Genomic DNA, 13820 nt, shown 5'->3' with positions numbered 1-13820 from the left:
GCCAGCCAATTTACAGCCGAACGAATGCCGAAGGATCATCATACAATATCTGACTAATTGTTCTCATTTGTGAGAACAAAAAAAAAAAAAAAAAAAACTGTAAAAACCATTGTTCTTTTCAATGTATTGAATAAGGCTATGACTTCCATATACCCAGCCCCCAAATATAACCCCATTGTTATGCTATAAAAGGCATACTAGAGATTTGTTATTTTCAAGGCGCGATCTAATTCCTATTGAAGACCAAGTATTTTCGCGATACGACATGGCATACTCATTACAACAAACATACAGATTCCTGCAGAAACTGTTGGTTTTACTGTGGCACAGTTGTGCACTCATTTTGATTGGGCTGAGAATATTTGATCCGCATAATTGAAACACAGGCGCGCCACTTCGGGACATGGCGAATATAGCAAGAATGTAGCAGACTTCCTTGACTTAATCAAATGAAAAGCGATGCGGTTATTCGGGCAATGACTACAGTAGCTTGGCGTAGTAGCAAAGTAGTGAATGAGGGGGAAAAAAAAGCACTAAGAGATTGCCATCAAAAAAATATATAAAAGAGGCTACTTAGTAGGCTCTTTCGGCTTTTGGATTACTCTTAAACAACGTTTATTCTCTAAAATGTATCACGCTACTAGTGCTTCCACAAACGATACCTCTTCAGTTACCTATGATAGTAACCCTGTACCTATAAAGATTGTTATTTTCTGCAACAATAATGCACCATTAGAATTCACTTTTGCGCCTGAAAAGCTTTCCTGGGACAGTCTTATTGTTATAATGCAATCATCATCAGGTTCTTCTTTAGAATTGCCTTTGATTCTTTACTACACAACTGCCGCTCAACCTCAAACCGTCTTGTCTGTGGAAAATCAAGAACAATTAAAAGATTTGTTAAGGTCACTTCTGACATCCATACCTCTGCCTACTGGCGATGACAGCAACACCAACCAAAGCAACAGTATGATGACTCTACGTTTCTATATGGATAAAGACAAAGTGATGACTCCTGTTTTCGTATCCTCAGCAGCAGCTTTTAACCGTCTCTCTGAACTTATCAATGAACATCAATGGGTCATTCAAAATAGTCGTTGTATTGTTCGTTGGATTGGTATGCTTGCTTCTTATATTGCGTTGAATGGTTGTTCTGGTAATAATTCTTTCGAGCCTGAATTCAGGGCTCTTGAGAGAATGATTGAAAGAAAAGCGATGAAGATGAAATACAATGCTACTACTGCTACCGCTGCCACGACTTCCACGGCTGTACCCGATGAGAAACAACCGGAGAATAGTGCTCTTTCTGCGGGTGAAGGTCAGGATTTTTCTCAAGAAAGACCTCGTTGTCCTGCTATTGACACTGAAGAAACAGAAGATGGAGAAGAAGGCGTAAGAGGATTTCCTCCTCACCCACCTCACTTTATGGATCCTCGAATGATGCGCGGTCCCCATATGCGCCATCCTTTTGCATTTGGTCCCCATCCCCACCACGGCCATCCGTTTGGTTTTGGTAGTGGTTTTGATTTTGATAAAAGAAGAATGTTTCATGATAGCCATCCTCGTTGCCAAGAAGGTGACGAGCCACTGTTTAATGGTTTAGGTGATTTCTTATGGGGCAGTGATCGTCACCCTCATGGTCCTTGTGGTATTCCTGGTCCTTTTGGTCCTCCTGGCCATTTTGGTCCTTCTGGCCATTTTGGTCCTTTTGCCGGTGCTGAAAATGATTTCTTTGGTCATTTCCATGGTAGAGGTCGACCACCACATCATCCTTTCTTTAGTCCTCGTGGTTTCTTTGGTGATGGTTTCCCTCATGGTGATAACAGAGGAAGTGGTTCTTTTACGCAGCAACAACAGCAGCATCCCCATTGTCCCCCTTATGGTCCCTTTGCTCACTTTATGGCAAGTGAAAAAGGAGGCGAAAATACCTTTGGTTGTCCTCATGGTTTAGGTGGAGGTAAAAGAGATTATGGTTGTCGTCGTCATCATCCTTATCCTCATCCTCATCGAGGTGTCCCTTTTTGTCCGGAATCTTCCAGTGACTCTGATATGGAAGTTTGTTTCGATAACTGGGGTAATCGCCCTCATCAAACAGGTGCTCACTTTCGTGGAGGCAGCTGCCATTTTCACTGTCCTAATGAGCAACAAGTAGAACAAGAAGAACAAGAGGGTGAAATATCCAAAAAATTCGATCATTTAAACTGTGAAGAAACAGCAACAAAATCAACAACGGGAAGAAGATGAGTTAGGAAGGAAACTGCTATGCGGTCAAGAAGATCATGTTTACGTAATGCCGATAAAAGAATTTGAAAGACTTGCTCGCGGTATTCGCAAAGGACATAAATTTGGTGGTCATTTTGGCATTCCAAAATATTATTTTGCTATCATTATATTTTATTTTTTTAATCATAATATTATTGTCTATCATGAATCATCCTTTCATCGAATAAAATATGTATAAGTGTTCCTCTATTAGCAACTGTTTATCCTTATTTTCTTGGGAAAAAGTAATGTCTTTCAGGGTTTGAATTAGGTAAGCATTGAATGAATTGTTAAGGGTTTAGAAGGTTTTCTGTGATGATTTAAAATCTTTATCCGTCAGGTTTCCTATGGGTTACTTACAATAGCCAGTAAGCATGTCTGTTATCCTATAATTTCGGAACGGAAATATCCGGGAAAAAAGATCGACTTTTATGGTTTTTTTTTTTTTTTTTTTTTTTTTGATCCAAGCAGTCTCAGGCTTCATTTTCATAATGGGGTTGGAGATAAATAACCAGCCTGCAAATGGTTATATAAGCAGTATTTTGAGCGTCGATTTTTTTATTTTTTATATTTTTTGCCTAACGCTTTCTCTATTTTTTATTTTTTTCCTAGTTTTTGCACTTCCCTTAATATCCATTTTTTTTTTCTTGACATTGTATTATAGACAAGCATGGCATCCTCATCCGCAAAATCTCTCGATATTACCAATTTTTTCAGCAAACAATCGCATTTTTTTGAAGCTAATACCTGCAATTATCTACCAAATTATTATGAACAAGAGTTAGCGGGCATTCCAGAAGGGAAGATGACCTTTCGATCTATTTCGTCGAAAAGATATCCTGGTGAATACAATTCCATACAAGAAGTAGACATGATGGAGGACCACAAGGAGCAGGCCGTGGATGATTGGAGTGATGATTTAGATGCTCTTTACGAAGCCACTTTGTTAAGCTCTGACTTCCTAGACTCTTTGGCTCGTAAGCAAAACAAGGAAGAAGAAGAAGAAGAAGAAGAAAACTCTTCTGCTAGTGTAGATGCATATGTGCACAATGATAAACCATTGACTCGATTACGCCAATTATTGGAACATTTACATCCTTCCTCTACTGCCATTGATAAGCAGCAGCAACAAGCAGATATGTCCTTCAAAGCGTTTTCCATGCTACATTATGATGTGAAAGGAAAACGGAAATTATAGAGATTGAATTATAGAAGATGATGTATTATTAGAATAGACTACTAGACTACTAGATACCCTTATCCTTGTACCAACAGTTCACTAGAATATAAATGTGAAAATCCTTTGACTAATTGTGTTACGTCGGGAAATATTAAAAAGGAATAGATGGTGCGTTGAGACACCTTTGCATAATATAGTTGGTGACATAGGGTGGTTGAACACGGTGGTGCTTACATAGAAACGCCTTGGTTTTTTGACAGACTAGCATGTGATTGTTCCTGCAGATGAAGGAAAGAAAAATTTTTTTTCTCAAATGCTTTCCCAGCCTCCCCATTTGCTGAACAAAAATCACAGCCAAATGAGGGCAAATTTTACCCCTCTTTTTTTTTTCTCGATGTGTCTGATCAATTGTCTCAAAAGATGGATGGTGTTCATCTTAACTGATACAAAGCATATATCCATGTGGTTCAACATGTCACCTATTATTGGCTGTAGAGAATAGTTCAAACAGATAAAGAGCCATACTATTAAGTTGCTGTGAGCGTCTTGTTGATTATTTTGTCCTTTTTTTTTCTCTACAGATATAGCAGCTTCACAACTTGATATTTACTCCTGAAGTTGAATATGTTTATTTCAGTTGTGTTCCATCTCTTTCCTATTTTTTTTTCTTCCTTTCATAATATTCCAAATAAAAACAATCACATTAGATGACGATGCTATCATCTATAACAGTAATACTATTTTACAGTCTTTTCCCTTCTCTTTCATGCCTCAACTTGAACGATTCATGTGATCCAAGTCCAGTTTATTCGTAAGCTATTCAATTTAGTTGAAAATTATGCGGCTGACATTGACCACTTTTTGTATATTCTTCTGTCTATTTGATCGCAACCACACACCTTCTTTTTTTGTGCTGAAACATAATAGAGGGACTTGGCAATACGACGACTCCTGTGATAATGTATATCTATTCTGTGATGTCAACAAGAATAGTACATGTCAATTCAAAACATGCTCCAATAGTGACTATATATCAGGGTAAGCGCTGTTTTGTCTATCGGTATACATATAATCGGTAATATATATTCATGTTTTTTGGTATAGTTGGGATGAAAAAGCTTTTGCATTTCCGAGTCGTTGTAACAGTAAAGAAAGATATTGCCCGGATAACGGTTCTCAATGTACACCCTTAGTGGAAACAGGAGGGCATTGCGAACCTGTACAGTCTGCCATCACAGTTATGTGTCCATCCGCCTATGAGTGTTGCATACTAATTTCTTTTTCTTTTTCTTTTTCTTTTCCGACTATTTTATACTGAAAAGCAAAGGGATGATGAGTGCGCTGGTGGAAATTCTATCTGTTTGAATTCAACATGCTTCGTCAAAGTTTCCCCTTTAGGGGGTCATTGTGGTTCAGACAGGTAAAGACAAATGAGAAGAGTAAGATGAAATGAATGCTTATCGCAATGACAACATGTACAACTGTAGAACGGACTATATCTCTTATAATGAAAACGGTGATGCTGTTCAACAAATCATTATACGTGATAACTGCACAGACGGTACCTACTGCGGTCCACAATTTGAATGTGTCTTATCAAAGCCTCTCAATGCTCATTGCGAACAGGACAGAGAATGCCTATCCAATACTTGTGCTGATGATGGTATCTGTAGGAATGCGCCTGACTTGTATCATCGAATTGCTACTTGGTTATGGGCTGTCACAGGTTGCTTCATTCTTGTCTTTATTTTAGTCATTTTAGGCATGTTGTGGCTACTACATCGATATCAATCACGTAAAGAACACGAGAAGTTTGTGCGGTTTTTCGAACATAATGAAGAGTTCAATAGGTTAATGCTTACAGCAGATTATCAGGATCATAAAGAGAAGATGCACCCTACTCATCATAGCCAGCCCTTGGAAGCAGTGAGTAAGAATAGTAGCGTCGTTTATTTGGCGACGCCTGATTACCATGAATCAGCAGCACTAGCAAACCATCACACCACTCCTACTATGACGACTCCTAATTCGATCCGTCGTACAAACTAGAAAAAAAAAAAAAAAGATATGTCTGCAAAAAAAACAAATAAAAATTTATTTCATGCGCTTAACAGCGGTGTATGTTCATTTGCCGTCGCATTGTTATTATTGCTATTGTTATTGTTATTATGAGAGGGTATCACGTTATGGGCTGCAGCTGTAGATGAGGAAGATCTTCTTGTTGACCGTTTGAAAGGGTTTACAGATTTCTGGCAGATATCAAACTTACAGATGGGACACTATATACATATATAGACAAAAAGGATAGATGAAGTAACAAATAAATAGGAACGGAAGATAGATAGTACTTACAAATTTCTTATGGGATGTTAACCATGCATCTACGCATTTTGTATGAAATTCATGTTTACATGGTAGGACTCTTAATACTTCTCCATCCAGATACTCTTCAAGACATATCGCACATAGCAGCTCTCCTTCTCCGTCTGTTGCCCCGTCCCCTTCCTCTTCTGAAATTGTCTTGTGATTGCTGCTCTTCTTTTCCCGTCGAAATTGGTAAGTCGGTAGTCTAGATACTATATTATGCGGTGCAATGTCGTTCTTCTTTCGCTGCCTTTGCCTCAACTGCCAAGTAAGATAAATAAACAACATCATTACTGCAGGTGATAATACAACTACTAACAGCATATCCAGGAGAGGCCTATGGACAAGAAGTACATATTTCACTTCTAGGTCATAAAAAAAAGAAAAAAAGAGAGCAGATGGAGCCCTTACCATGTTAATAGTTCGTCTCCCGATAATCGAATGGGTATCGTGATAATGATGGGTATGGTATCATTGTTTGACATAGGAGGCTGGTATCTTTCTTGTTCTTCGTCTTCAAATGAACTCAATAATCGTTTATATTGATGTTGAGCTACAAATACACTAGGTATATGTATATCGGAGGTATCACCTACAGTTGCTCTCTTTATATCAGTCCTTGATATTATTTGAAAAAGGATTCAACTGACAATTTACCTGGTGCATACATGGTTATCCAACCATTAAAATATCTATCACCTACGACAACGGCAATGGCTCCACTCTCCTGCATGGCTCTTACTTTTTGTAGAAATGAGCATTGTCCCCTTTCAACGAGAGCAATCCAATTCTTTACCGTTGGAAGCGTTCTGGTACGACTGGTACTATAATTTAACTGTTGTTGTTGGTATTGATAAATTGGATGGCAGCCATAGATGACATCGTTTACGACCTTCTCTTTGTATTGTCGCGATGACGGCTGTTGTTGTTGTTGTTGCTCGATGAAAGAGGCCACCTTGACCAGGTTTCCAGTAATATCTATATCGCCACTGATTCTAGGCCCAAAAGCTGCTATACGATCCACAAGTGTATCGTTTGATTTCTAAATGCCTCCCAAAAACAATGTCGATTTTTCTGATCAGCCAAAAGATAATTCCGCTTTAAATTTTAAAAAGCTATCAAGCTATCAAGCTATTATTACTGTGCAAAACTCACAAGCATTGTAATCGTAGCTTGAGAAGGTGGTGTACATGTCGACAACATGAGTATTAAGACGTTGAGTAGTATGATACTTTTCAACTTCATCTTTCGCTGTCGGTAGGAATACAATAAGGAAAGGAAGAAAAGGGGAGCAAATAAGAATAAAAAAAGGATGAAAAAAAGAATGCATGAATACCAGTCTCTTTTAAATTTCCATATCTGGTTTGGACTGGCGTACAATGGAACAGTACGTACTACAAGTTGCTTTACAAGATATAAAGAACAAGTTTTTCCAACGGTTGCTGCTTACTATGCTCATGAAACTTACAATGACTTTACCTATCGTAAAGCGAACCAGCTTCCTAGTCAACGTTTGTATCATTCTTCCGACGACAACAGCAGCCTTGTTTGGTGCCTTTTAGGAACTGCACAATTTACAGGTTGACCTGTGTTCTCAAACTATCTTTAATATAGCAATGGCACGATGGCTAACTTTCTATAGTATGTCAACGTGATTCATACCATGCGTTCTACAAATGATTACCATCCATCTTCAAACCTCAAAATGTGGCCACTTATATATCCCATAGGCATTTTATACCAGGTATATTGGCTGAATCACAGCCGTCTGAATGGACTATTTTGTCTATCATCATAAAATATTCAATCCTCACATGTAACATGCATAATAAAAGTCAAAGTGAGGGGTTATGCACCATTATTTTTGCACGATCATATTTTAAAAGACGGATAGCATGATGATGAAAGCACCAACATCTACATTATCGTGGGCTATACTCCTACTTTGGTCGTCGCTATTCAACGTCAAGTCAATAGCTTGTTTCTCGCAGCAAGAAAAATAAAGTTACTCAAATCAAGATCATCAATAATTCAATTACCCTGCTGCGAGTTTTTATATGCAGGTGATGTCGTTCGGCTGCACAGGCCAAATGATTTAATGAATTGCGCCCGTTCGACAGCGAAAAGATATATTGCATCAAACTTGGGTTTTTCCGAATATTGTCACTACCTCATTTTCCCTTTTTCCTGTTGAATGATCAACACTTTCCCCCGTAAACATCATTCAAATGCTGAAGATGCACTTTGAGTGGCGTCTGTCATCAGTTGAAGTTGTGTTTCATACCAAATATTTCTTTCGTGTTCAGGTACACACTATAGAGAGTTTAGCCAATGAAATTCTTTGCTTTTATTTAATATTTGTTGACCAACAGATAAATACATCCATTCTCCTTTTCCACCAATTTAGGCACTGCTGAATCGTCCTGTTCGTACATAAGATAAATATTAGTTCGCTTTTACAAGGCTTCTTGGAAGTGATATTGACTGTTTACCAAAGCATATTCCACTTGGTCAACAACATCTGTCATAATGAGCTTTTGTTCCTGTTCATCATACTTCCACGGTTGTTGCTTACGATTGTCTGAATGTAGTCTTTTGCATTGAAAGATGTGTTGATCCTTCAACCTATCCCTTTCCGTGCCTAGAACTAGAGATTTTATGATTTCGGATGGTTACTCAACATGTACCCGTATCCCATTCAATCTTACCACACCCTGAATGTTTATTGACGAGGAAGCCTTGATGATAACACCATAACTGATGGTCAAACCCTAATTTTTGAGGTAATAGCTCTACTCTCACAGAAGGCTTTTATATGATACAACATCACTATTCTTTGGTCCAAACTTAATTGAAGCTACTAGACAGCATGGTCTTTACCTGCATCGTGAATTTTGAGACAGTCAAAACCTGATTTTGTCGACTGGGACATTGAATATAAAACCATCCTTCAGGAAACCCTGTCATCATTTTTTATCAGCAAACGTGAAAAAGAGATGTGCAACTTTTCTTTTCTATAATTTATACTTTTTTTTTTTTTATTAGACAGCTCCCTTTCTTTTCTAAAGTGGAAAAGTCACAACGAGGTAGTCGTTGTCTATAAATGTCTATGTACAATGAGAAATATCTGAATAGTGTCAACATTGTTGGTATCGGACAAAGTGTATATACAAATGAATATAGGTTGCTAGCTTTCTTATTGTAATGCCGCGATGGCTTTCTTTGACTGCTCAATCTTATCAATAGCACTGTAGGGTTGACCTATGAACAAGAGCAGAGAGAAAGAAGCCGTTAGTCATTCTCTTTTCTGATCACATTGTTTAGGAATCTTTTTACCTCTTTTTTCTGCTTCTGACTGTTCTTTTATATAGAATCTTCTATCCCAATCAATAGCCTCTTGCTGTATAAAGATAATCGTACCCGAAACGTGCAAAATTTGAAAGCTACAAGGTATAGTCTCGATCTGGCGAATGAAGAACAAAGCAGAGAGAAACATATTGGTGAAATCGCGTGGCACACGCAAGATGCCGATCTGCGTGATGGGATTGAACCATTTGACACTCAATGTGCCTTGTCCTTTTCCAAATTGACCGTAATTCTCTTCCACGGCTTGAAAGATTGTTTTGCTAATCATACCGTCCGTCACTTCAAACTGGGTTTTTGGATAGATCACTTTACCACGTGGGTCAATAACTGGCTCGTGGACAATTTGAAATAGAACCCAACGATTCTTAAAGCGAACCATGATGGTGTATTTACAGATAGATAGAGAGATTGATGGAGTTGAAGGGTTGAAACTCTGCCAAAAAATAGAGTTTTTTACCTCAATGATTCGGACTTTCATACTGTTTGCTTCAGACGAACAGAATAATAGATTTAAGAATACCATAAAAACTTTTTAGATTTTGACAATTTTAGTTTGAGATGAATTTTTTAGAATTTGAACTCAGGACACTATAAAAACGGAGGGGTGATGAGGAAACAAGAGCAATAACCAGCGCGCTTAACTACCCTGTGTATTATGTTAAGCATACTATAACATCTAAAAGTTGAGGAGCCGAGATACGTTACTGTCTATATATAGCAATGATTTTTAGAACTTTGGTGCATGTCGGTAAGAGCCGTCACTTATTGAGTGATGTTGTTAATGAAGCAGTTCTTTGACAACACGATACGTAGCAGAACATACACAATTTTGTGAACAGATCTTGAAAGTAGCAGCCTATACTTTAAAAATTTTGTACTTGGGATCTCTGTTTGTCAACTACCTGTTCATCAAGTTATTTGAAATCAAAGATGCTGATGTTCCTGTTATTGAGCAAACTCTGTTCAGAAATGATAAGAAGGCACCGGACTACATCAAAGAACATTTCAAGACCTTCTGTGACCTGACGATTTTGAACCCGCAGCTGTTAAAAAGTATAAACTACTCAAGCGTTCTTTCCATTGCCGGTAAACAGTACGAAACACTCACCAGAAACTACCTACATGAAACGTGTTATCTGACAACAATTCTGTAAACTTCTGTAAAAATTTGACGGTAGCAGAACGAAAAAATTAGCACATTGTATCTATGGAAAGAAGCAGGGATGAAGCCCCTCATGGCCTGCCTCTCACTCTCTAGAAGGGATGCTCTAGACAAGATAGTCGCCAATCTCACTGCCATATGGGAAAAGTATCAGCCAAGTGATTGATACTCAAAAACACTGTATTCTAAGCCGCACTTATTCTTCAAGTGGTTCAACTCTCTCTTTAAGGAGGTCCAAAAGAAGGTTTTTATTATGAAGCCACAAGCAGCAAAAGTTGCATCAAAGGCTTACATTCGTCGAAAACTTCTCGAAATTCCATTTGCTGCTACGTTGAATAGGAAGAAGTTTAGTTCTCTGCTTGAGCAAACATTAACAGCAGTCAATTCAGATAAGCCTTTTCTCCCGGGGAAACAACTACAGAACCTCGCGTCACAACAGATATCCGTGATCCAAGTCTTCATCGACACCGTAAAAAGCAGAATCAATGATGGAACTTTCAGCCCTACAAAATACACAGATATCAGAGGCCATCGCTTTTGTCATTCGCACCATTATCCTCAGTCAAAACCAAGTCATTCCAAAGCGATGCTCAGGCGTTTTGGAGATTAGCGAAAGAAGCAAATGTGGATGGCTACAAGACGGGCAAAAAAACTGAATCTGACCTTACAGATATGTATTACTTCAAGAAACTGGGCTTCAGGTCAAGGTCAAAGTTTACAACTGGAAGGAAGCAATTCGAGCAAGTTACCTCTCAATATCGATGGATATCTGACTCGTCAAATATGTAATGTATGCAAATATCAAAGTTTGGAGAATGTTACAACAGCAGTATCAAAGGGAAGAGTACATGCTGTGTTGCAGTGCAAAGACTGTAATACAGTTTGGAATCGCGACGTCAATGCTGCCAAAAACATCCATGATATTTTCATGTTTGCTGCAGTAAATGACAATCAAAGACCTGCGGTTTTCAAACGAGATTAGTTCCACTTTCATGTGTGATTGACATCACTCCTTCACACATACCTACAGTGTAAGTTGTAATATATTTATAAAGTATAACCAAAGGCCGAATGCTTACTGTTTCGACCTTATTTACTCAACTCACAATTCGGTAACAATTTGGGTAATCTCTGGTAAGTACGAATTTATAATAGAATTAATCTAAAATATGTTGATATTTTCTCTCATAAGTATACTTTATTTTTCCAAAGTTGCCTAGTAGTATTTCCGATTTTTTAATCGAAAAAAAACTGCAGATAGAGGTCGGGAAAAGGAAAAAAAAAACCCACTAATTCTTGGTGACTTGTTTTGACACCCAACCTTTCCTTTGCATAAAAAGGTATGCAGTGATATACCAATTTCAAAAACACATCGACATGACTTTTACGTGCTCTTTACAGTCAGAGTCAATCATACGAACGGTTCACTACCAGAATGTCATTGATATCGCACTATTCTGCACAATAGAGGTCAAGTAAAGCAGATACAGTCTATTCTTTTTCTTATAGTAATTGTCAAACGATGATACACCAAAATAACACTTTTTACATAGAATCGACTCGCACAGCGAAAATGTAGGTGTTGTCTTTTCTTTTACTTGGTCCAAGGACACTCCTCTGAGGCGGGAAAAAAAAAAAGAAGATTTTCTCGTACCCAGCGGAGAGTTTGGTAATTCTCCGTGTGTACGTGTGTGTGAATGTGTGTGTCTGTGGGGTGTGTCTGTGTTTGTGCACGACATTTTCCTGCAAAAACCAGTTCGTTGTTACGTAACGTTTGGAACATCTGAAAAAAAAAATATAAATTTATAAGATATTCCATTTTTTTCTCTCTCTATTCTTTCATAAACCCCTCTTCCTTTCAAACAAAACAAGCAAACAATGGTCTGCCAAAAATACTTTACTCTGTAAGTTGTTACACTTGTTGCTAATGAATAAATGGCGTAGAAAGATGAAAAGCTGACACTTTCGTTATCGGCTAAACTAGAAATAATGGTGCACAAATGCCCGCTGTCGGTTTGGGTACATGGTAAGGAAATCATATAAACGGTTGATAAGTAGGAAGTGTTTTCAAATCACATCTTTGACTCATTCCGTCTGCTCTCGTTCAGGCAATCTTCTGAAAAAGATGACACCGTCTATAAAGCAGTTAAGGCAGCTCTTGCTGCTGGTTACCGCCACATCGATACTGCCATGATGGTAAAATGAGCAGAGTAAAAAAGAATACAAATGTTTGATCCAATAGACTAAGGTTTATCATTCTCTTCAACTTCTTTTCAAAGTATGGCAATGAAGCTGAAGTAGGTCGCGGTATCCGTGATGGTCTTAAGGAAAATGGACTTAAGCGTGAAGATGTTTTTGTCACCACCAAGCTCGCTCCCATCGATGCTCGTCCAGAATACGTCCCTCGTGGTTTTGAAGATTCTTTCAAGCGTCTCGACATTGGTTACATTGATCTTTATTTAATGCACTGGCCTGTTGCCATGAACCCTGAGACGCGTCAATTATTTCCCTTGCGACCCGACGGTTCCCGTGACGTGGATGAAGAATTGAAAGGACGTTTTGAAATCACCTGGGAAGCTATGGAGAAGTTATTGGATACTGGTAAAGTCAAGTCAATTGGTGTCGCCAATTTCTCCATCCCTAACTTGGAGCGTTTGTTAAAGACAGCGAAGGTCGTCCCTGCTGTCAACCAAATTGAACTTCATCGTAAGTCCTTAACATGCTATGTGCTGACACTGGCAACTGGGTACTTAATCTCTCTTTCCAAAAATCCAATGGATAGCTTATTTGCCTCAATTCAAATTGGTGGAATTCTGTAAGTCTAAGGGTATTCATTGCTCTGCTTACTCCCCTCTAGGCTCCACTCAATCTACTTTGTTCGAAGATGAAACACTTGGTAAGATTGCCAAGTCTTATAACGTCTCCCTTGCTCAAATTTTGATTTCCTGGGGAGTTACCCGTGGCAGTGTTTTGCCCAAGAGCGTCCATCCAGAGGTAAAAATGCTTGAAAATTGTTTTGAAAATGGGGCAAAAACAAGGATGTGACTGACATAAATCGTATATTTGCTTCAAACAGAGAATTGCTTCCAATATTGAAACCGTTGAATTGAAGGATGAGGAAATTCAAGCTATCAATGACATTTCCAAGACAACCACAAAACGTTTCATCAGACCCAACTGGGGTGTACCTGTCTTTGATGAAGATTTCGAGTAAAAAGTGCTCTTCATCTACCAGCAACCTTGTAGAGTGAGCAATCCTTCTCTCACTCCATCGACAAACTGTATATCATTGATAATCAACAACCAAACATCTCTGTTACCCTCCTCATCTCTGTAAAATCTAACCAAAACCATAATAAAAGGAGAGCGGCTATATCTACTGTCTCTCTTTGTTTAAAAAACCAATCATAAACAATATAACAGATCGTATGCCAACACATAGGTTTTCAATGTATTTTACCATCTGACGAAGGTGGGCGCCTCAGG

General features: G+C 38.4%; 8 protein-coding genes across 8 annotated transcripts; 5 read left to right on the top strand and 3 right to left on the bottom strand.

Annotated features, from left to right (window-relative positions):
* The first annotated feature begins 322 nt into the window (after positions 1-322).
* On the top strand, positions 323-2386 carry BDF20DRAFT_863159 (uncharacterized protein). Its single transcript, XM_053080654.1, has one exon. It carries the CDS (start codon positions 628-630, stop codon positions 2242-2244), a length of 1617 nt encoding a protein of 538 aa, XP_052937000.1. The 5' UTR covers positions 323-627; the 3' UTR covers positions 2245-2386.
* A 546-nt stretch (positions 2387-2932) lies between these two features.
* Positions 2933-3460, top strand: BDF20DRAFT_912020 (uncharacterized protein; the record flags this gene model as incomplete). Its single annotated transcript, XM_053083906.1, has 1 exon — positions 2933-3460. The coding sequence occupies one exon, from the start codon at positions 2933-2935 to the stop codon at positions 3458-3460; it is 528 nt and encodes a 175-aa protein (XP_052936999.1).
* An 820-nt stretch (positions 3461-4280) lies between these two features.
* Positions 4281-5491, top strand: BDF20DRAFT_818589 (uncharacterized protein; the record flags this gene model as incomplete). The annotated part of the gene is made up of 4 exons (XM_053077385.1): positions 4281-4480; positions 4547-4661; positions 4765-4862; positions 4930-5491. 4 exons carry the CDS (start codon positions 4281-4283, stop codon positions 5489-5491), a joined length of 975 nt encoding a protein of 324 aa, XP_052936998.1.
* Positions 5492-5541: 50 nt separating this feature from the next.
* Positions 5542-6845, bottom strand: BDF20DRAFT_818206 (uncharacterized protein; the record flags this gene model as incomplete). Its single annotated transcript, XM_053077333.1, has 5 exons — positions 5542-5721; positions 5795-6168; positions 6333-6398; positions 6464-6615; positions 6724-6845. Coding segments are annotated over 5 exons (894 nt in total), but the record flags the coding sequence as incomplete, so codon positions are not given.
* Positions 6846-8026: 1181 nt separating this feature from the next.
* BDF20DRAFT_986789 (uncharacterized protein) lies at positions 8027-8831 on the bottom strand (the record flags this gene model as incomplete). The annotated part of the gene is made up of 4 exons (XM_053085226.1): positions 8687-8831; positions 8515-8614; positions 8299-8453; positions 8027-8119 (listed from the first exon to the last, which is right to left on the bottom strand). Exons 1-4 carry the CDS (start codon positions 8774-8776, stop codon positions 8027-8029), a joined length of 438 nt encoding a protein of 145 aa, XP_052936996.1. The 5' UTR covers positions 8777-8831.
* A 97-nt stretch (positions 8832-8928) lies between these two features.
* BDF20DRAFT_863134 (uncharacterized protein) lies at positions 8929-9657 on the bottom strand. The gene has a single exon (XM_053080653.1). The coding sequence runs from the start codon at positions 9648-9650 to the stop codon at positions 9102-9104; it is 549 nt and encodes a 182-aa protein (XP_052936995.1). The 5' UTR covers positions 9651-9657; the 3' UTR covers positions 8929-9101.
* Positions 9658-9892: 235 nt separating this feature from the next.
* BDF20DRAFT_834450 (uncharacterized protein) lies at positions 9893-10326 on the top strand (the record flags this gene model as incomplete). Its single annotated transcript, XM_053078740.1, has 2 exons — positions 9893-9920; positions 9986-10326. The coding sequence occupies 2 exons, from the start codon at positions 9893-9895 to the stop codon at positions 10324-10326; spliced, it is 369 nt and encodes a 122-aa protein (XP_052936994.1).
* A 1886-nt stretch (positions 10327-12212) lies between these two features.
* On the top strand, positions 12213-13548 carry BDF20DRAFT_905598 (NADP-dependent oxidoreductase domain-containing protein; the record flags this gene model as incomplete). Its single annotated transcript, XM_053083177.1, has 6 exons — positions 12213-12238; positions 12319-12360; positions 12443-12530; positions 12614-13040; positions 13117-13328; positions 13411-13548. 6 exons carry the CDS (start codon positions 12213-12215, stop codon positions 13546-13548), a joined length of 933 nt encoding a protein of 310 aa, XP_052936993.1.
* Positions 13549-13820: the final 272 nt, after the last annotated feature.

The sequence above is a fragment of the Mycotypha africana genome (genome assembly GCF_025528875.1).
Source record: "Mycotypha africana strain NRRL 2978 chromosome Unknown BDF20scaffold_4, whole genome shotgun sequence".
Taxonomy (NCBI): domain Eukaryota; kingdom Fungi; phylum Mucoromycota; class Mucoromycetes; order Mucorales; family Mycotyphaceae; genus Mycotypha; species Mycotypha africana.
This window is presented reverse-complemented; position numbering and strand designations above follow the sequence as displayed.

Coding starts and splice junctions, on each gene's coding strand:
- BDF20DRAFT_863159 (XM_053080654.1), top strand. CDS start 628: ATGTATCACGCTACTAGTGCTTCCACAAACGATACCTCTTCAGTTACC.
- BDF20DRAFT_863134 (XM_053080653.1), bottom strand. CDS start 9,650: ATGAAAGTCCGAATCATTGAGGTAAAAAACTCTATTTTTTGGCAGAGT.